Source organism: Rousettus aegyptiacus, unplaced genomic scaffold (genome assembly GCF_014176215.1).
Source record: "Rousettus aegyptiacus isolate mRouAeg1 unplaced genomic scaffold, mRouAeg1.p scaffold_m13_p_7, whole genome shotgun sequence".
NCBI lineage: Eukaryota > Metazoa > Chordata > Mammalia > Chiroptera > Pteropodidae > Rousettus > Rousettus aegyptiacus.
Window position 1 is genome coordinate 83,116,761 of NW_023416310.1, and position 6,000 is coordinate 83,122,760.

Genomic DNA, 6,000 nt, shown 5'->3' on the forward strand with positions numbered 1-6,000 from the left:
GGTTATAGATTACACCGGCTGCGAAGACCTTAGTCAGGTGGCGCTTGTTAAACACCTGCCGTGTGCCAGGCCCGGTGCACGGTGTTCGGCAAACGTTACGCCCCTTGTACGGGACCTGCATAGTCACAGTGATTTAGATAATTCAGCGCCTATAGTTAGTACAGTAGTTCCTTATCCGCGGTGTGGGTTACCCATGGTCAACTGCGTTCTGAAAACAGTAAATGGAAAATTCAAAAATTAACCATCGTGTAAGTTTGAAGCGCAGGCCATTCCGAGCAGCCGGATGAAATCTCGCGAGTCCCCCGGGGCTCTCGCCCTGGACGCGAACGAGCGCCGTGCGGCGTCACCACGCCGCGGCCGCTCCCCGTTAGCGGAGCCGTTAGCAGCGTTCTTAGTGATCAGGTTTTCTGTCACGATACCCGAGGACTTGTGTTCAAGTCACCTTTACTTTACTTAATAATGGCCCGAAAGCACGAGGACGGTGGCGCGGGCAATTCGAGCCGTAAGTGCTTGTTACGCTCTGTCGTAGCCTAAAGCTCTGTCGCAGCCTGTGCCGTTCGCCTCGTTCCGACTCGTCACATCGGCATGGTGTCATCTCACGTCCTCGCAAGGGTGAGTACAGTCCACAGTGAGAGATTTGGAGAGAGAGAGAACACAGTCACGTAACTTTTATTACACTATGTCGTTATAATCGTTCTACTTTATTATTAGTGTTCGTTAATCTCCCTGTGCCTAATTTATAAACTAAACTTTATCACAGTTATGTATAGGTAGGGTTCGGTACTATCCATGGTTCCAGGCATCCACTGGGGGTCTTGGAACGTATTCTCCGTGAGTAAGGGGGAACTACTGTACATTCTTCTCTGTTCAGTAACTTTACAGTAATTTTAATTAGCCAAGGAGGCGGTTTCCCATTTGATGCTACTGTATCTTTAAATCTCTCTGACTCCTTTCACAAAGGGAGGTCTCAGCCCCTGGGCTTTGGGCAGGCAACAGAATCCAACATGAAGTCAACATCTTTCAGTTTCAACTTTTTTAGCAGTTTTATTTATGGCAAATGATACTGGCTTTTCGTATTTGGAAGTGATGTAAAGTTTTCATTGCGGTATAAATAAGTGAATTGTCATACAAAAAAAAAAAAAAAACACATGACAGAAGGCAAGGTGGCACCCAGATGTGGCAACACTTCCAGGAAAGGAGAATAAAAAAAAAAAAAAAAAGGCCCGTTCCTTGCTCTGAGTTGGGGATTATTATGTCTGGGGCCTGTAGGCCTTCCTGTCCTGTCCCTAAACCGTGGGCAGACACAGCAGTCAGGCAGGGATGTGTGCGATGTCCAAATGCTACCCCAGAATCCTTCCTGAGTCGGCTCCAGGCACCTACCAGGGATCAGAGTGAGCCTGTGACCACCGTCCCAGCCCACCGCAGCCTCGCGAAGTGTCTCCCAACCTTCTAGTCCAAACCTTGACGTCCTAGTCCCTTCCTGTCCCTCCCGCTGCCCCGTTGCCATCTCACAGGCTGTCATTTCTTCTCAGTCCCTCATGGGTCCTCCCGGCCCCCCTTCGTACCAGTAGGGAAACCAAGGCCCAAAGGGAAGACTCCACAGCAAGGTAACAGCAGAGCCAGGGCCGCACGTTCCCGGCTAAGCCACGAGTGTGTCCGTCTCGTGTCTGCTCGGCCTTGGAGCCCTTTGCCTTTTCCGGGAGTTCCAGTCCTAGCCCCCCCCATGTACCAGTTCCGACATGCTTCTCCTGTGGCCCCTCTCAGTCAATGTGACACCTCTGCCTGGTGCCATTTGTCTCTTTAAAGGATCACCCCCACCCACAGAGTGGTAGTGGCCAGGGGAGTGGGGGTGAGGGGTCCACAGAAGTGTGCCCACCGAACTTCTTGAGCCCTGCCTCTGGCTTTCCCCGGGGTTTCCAGAGTATTCCGTCCACATTCAAGTCTCCCTCTGCTGTGGCACAGAACCCACAGGGATCCCAGGACCGAGGTTCGGCTTACGTAGCCACCCTCACCCAGCTGGACACTGCCCCATGACAGCAGAAAACAAAGACAGAGGTTCTGGAGTGAGCAAAAGGTCTGTTCACGGCCAGCTTTGCTGGCTCGTGAGCCTCCTTGGAGCCCTGCCTGGTTACGCAGGCCAGCCTCTTGCTCACGCGCTCTTAGGTCACGCCACTGATGGTGGAAATCTGAAAGAAGCAGCTAGAACAGAGGGAGGCAGTGCAGGGACCCCAAGGTGACCATGAGGCACAGCTGAAGGAAGACCAGCCTCCAGTTCCAGCCCGAAGTAGAGATGAGTCAGTTGCACCATTTCTGTGGACCTCAGTTTCCCAATTATTACGTGAGTCACTGTGCCAAAAGTGCTAAGCAGATCGCAAGTGATGTGACCTGTCCATTTCTATTCACCAGGCCAGGTACCTTCATTGTATTATGCCACCGAATCCTGCAGACAACACTCTGAGGTGCTCCCCATCGTACAGATGAGAAAACAAGTTTAGAGAAGTCAAGGAACCCCTCTAAGGTCAAGAGGCCTCACTCACCCTCTGCACCACTTAGCATTTACGGGGCACCTGTGCCGGGTTATGGGCAGGTGTGGCCCTGCCCTTGGGGAGCATAAGATTTTGTGGAAGAGGCAGGCAAGGGGATACTGTTCAGCGAAGGCCCCCTGTGTGCAGTGGTTTGGCTCGAGGCCATCGAGACATGCTGCCATGGGATGTGCCCTGGTCATCGGTTGAGCCTAATACCCTGCAGAGGAAAATGATAGGCTTTTTCTTTTAACTCCATGTCCATTTTTTTTTTCTCCTGGGCAAAATTTGGAAGCAGGGCCTCCCAGGGCAGCACCTCAACCTGTTTACATAGCACCGAATGTGGGAAGGGTCAATCCACAGTTGTGTGTGTTGGCCCTGCCAGCATTTTGAAAAAATATTTAATTAGTTGCCAACACTTAATAGCCTGGAGAAGTGCAAATTTCCGGCTTCTCTTAAAGAATCAGGCGCTCTGGCAGGAAGGGTCTGAAGTCCCTTGTGGAAGTGGCGCAGAGTGGCAGACGTGCCCTGCACTGACACTGGGAAGGGTGCCCTGGGCTCCCAGCCTTGGGCCGCTGAGGTCACTGAGTGTGGGCACTGGAGTCAGACTGCCTCGCATCATTGCATTATGCCACTGCATCTGAACTCTGTCATGAAAGCTATGTGCCCTCCAGCACTTAGCCTCCCTGTGCCTCAGTCTCTTCGCCTGTAAAATGCAGAGAAAAATCCCCGCCAAACAGGGTTATTGTGAGGATCGAATGAGGCAGTGTGTACCCAGCACTCAGCACAGGGCCTCGCCTGGGGAAGTGCTTATAAAGCCAGCGGCCGGGAGGCCTGCCTCTCAGGGGCCGTGGCTGGAGGCAGGAAAGCACCCCAATCCTCCCAGGATTCGGCAGGAAGCGCACCTCCACCAGCTCGTCACCCCACGGTCTCTGAGGTCTGGCGATAGTCGGGGAAGTCGACCTCCACCTTGCCACCCTCCCTCTGCACCGTAGCCTGGAGGAGAAGCATGACGCTGAGGCCGACTTGGCAGAGGCCCCCAAACGCAGGCCGGCCCCTCAGGGATGAAGGGCCTGCCCGCTGTCCCAGCAGTCCCCCTCCTAGCTGTACGATTACACAGACCCAGGGATATGGATCACCTGCACGGGTCGCTCAGCCTCGCTGTGCCTCAGTTTTCTCATCGCTAAGTGGGCGTAGTAACTGTGCCTACTTCACAGAGTTATTGCGAGGATTAAGTGATTTCATATGACATATGTAGATTGCTTAGAACAGTGCTAGGTACGTGGTGAGCCCTCCTTGTTTAACTATGGGGTTAGTTAAGATCATTATTGGGATGATGATAACATCCAAGTTTAGTTAAGATCATTATTAGGATGATAATGATATTGTCCAAGGTGTCGATTGCAGCACTGGTTTTGATTGTAAACAACCTAAATATCTGACCTAGATTAATTCAGGTAAATAGCCTGAATATCTACCCATACGAGAGTGTTAAATCCATGGTAGAATTGCTATACTATAGACTACTGTGCAGCCATTAAAAGGAATAAGACGAGTCAGTATATGCTGATACAGAAAGACATTGTGAGAGCTTGTTAATTTTTTTAAATAGCAGAATAGGAATATTATGACTACCGATTCTCCACCTTGGTAGCCTGAGGAGCAGAGCTCTCATGGTCACGGTTGGGGCATACAGAGGGGGCCCAGAATGGGTGTACTACCAGAGGGACCGGTCTGGGTGGGATGGGGACAAGCAGCTGCTTTTTACTTTTTTGCTAAGTAAGATTGCAGTTTCAAGCCCAGATGAGTCAGATTCCAGAGCCTGGGCTGTTCATCTCTAAACTACACTGGGAGGCAACATAAAAAAGTGGTTATGCTCTCTGGAGCTGGGCTGCCTGGGTGTGAATGCCCCTCCCCCCACCCTGCCCCACCCATGTGATGGCCAAGCTGCTTAATCCCATGGCTCAGCCCAACCTCCATCTGTAAACCGGTAGCGACCTCATAGGATTGACTGTGTTGACATGTGTGAAGTGTTCAGCAAGTGCATGACATACACAAGCTCACGAAGTTCAAGCATGAATGGGACCTTCAAGACTGTCTTCGAAAGCTCACACTTCACAGATTAGGAAGTGAAAACCCAGAGCAGGAAAGGGGCCTCCTAGCATCTCAGTGGAGGTTACCAGCAGAAGCAAGTCTAGAACTGAGACTGGCTCACTTCTACTTCCACACTAGACTGTTGGCAGGCGAGGCCAAGTGACTGACTTCAGGGTCACTCCCAGTAACTGACTCAGAAGGGCTCTTGCCTCCCCAAAGCCCCAGGGCATGTAGGTACTGTGCTAGGGGCCTCTCTGCCACCAGGATGTAGGGCACTGGTCCCTTGGGGCTGTCCTCTGACTCTTGACACTTGCACTGCCTCAGATCAGAGAGTGCGCCAAGATTCCTGCAGGGTTGTCAAGCCCACCGTCTAGCTGGTGCCTCAGCACCAGTGTTGCAAAGTCTGCGGTAACTGAGCAGGGGCTTTGACCTCTCTGCCCAAAGAGCCTGGCACAGTAAGAGGCCTTTGTTTGTTCAGTGAGCAAACGGAGCATCTCCTCAAACCTAGTCTCTATGCTCACCCCTTAGCCCCCTCTTACAAAGCAGGACGTGGTGACACCACTCATCTTCCCATCATAAGGTCGTGGGTTCTGACAACCTCTGCCACTGATTTACAGTGTGAGCTTGGATGAGTCACACAGAGACACCGCCATCAGGAACATTGGGTTGGCCCTTGCATATAGCATGTGGTCAATAAATATTTTTGAATGAATAAACCAATCAAGTCTCTATTTCACTAATTTCTAGCTGTGTGACCTTGAACTTAGTAGCTCAACTTCTCTGAGCTTCCAGTTTTCTATTAGTAAAGTGGAGATACTAATATTCCCTAAGTGTGTTAAAGTCAGAGCCTTATGGTTCTTATTAGCCTGAGAGCTTGAGACAGAATAGTTGCTCAACAAAAGGGGAGTGAATGAAAGAACATATGGGGTCCTGTCCTGCTTTACGCCAAGATTTTGGGTTCCTGGCCCAGAGCTGGCTGTCGCAGACCAATCCAGGGAAGGCATACTCAGGACCCCACTCACCAAGGTACTTCATGAATTCATCATAATTCTTCTCACTCTCAATCTCATACCTTCTGCCGAAGGCCATGCTACCAGGAGACCTGAAGGCCAGGGATTAGGGAGATGAGGAAGAAGGTTCATAGAACTGAGTAACCTGGTGCCCCAGCTTATCAACCCTCCTGACGACTGAGGCTCAGCACCCAAGTCACCCCACTTCTCCCTCCCATCCCTGGAGAGGAAGTACTGCTGTTTTATGATGTGAGCAGGACCTGGAGGGGCAGAGCCCTAAGATTATTCACCTGGGGACATGCTGGTTGCAATCCCATTGCCATTCCCAGCAAGGTCAGAGCCAGCACCACCTCAGGGTGTAGGGTATCATCTGC

At 51.4% G+C, this 6,000-nt stretch overlaps 1 protein-coding gene across 1 annotated transcript; it reads right to left on the reverse strand.

Moving 5' to 3' along the window:
• Window positions 1–1,994: 1,994 nt before the first annotated feature.
• Window positions 1,995–5,779, reverse strand: FABP6 (fatty acid binding protein 6). Its single transcript, XM_036225063.1, is given in 5 exon segments — window positions 1,995–2,186; window positions 3,428–3,445; window positions 3,447–3,518; window positions 4,158–4,177; window positions 5,639–5,779. Coding segments are annotated over 5 exon segments (369 nt in total). The 5' UTR covers window positions 5,706–5,779.
• Window positions 5,780–6,000: the final 221 nt, after the last annotated feature.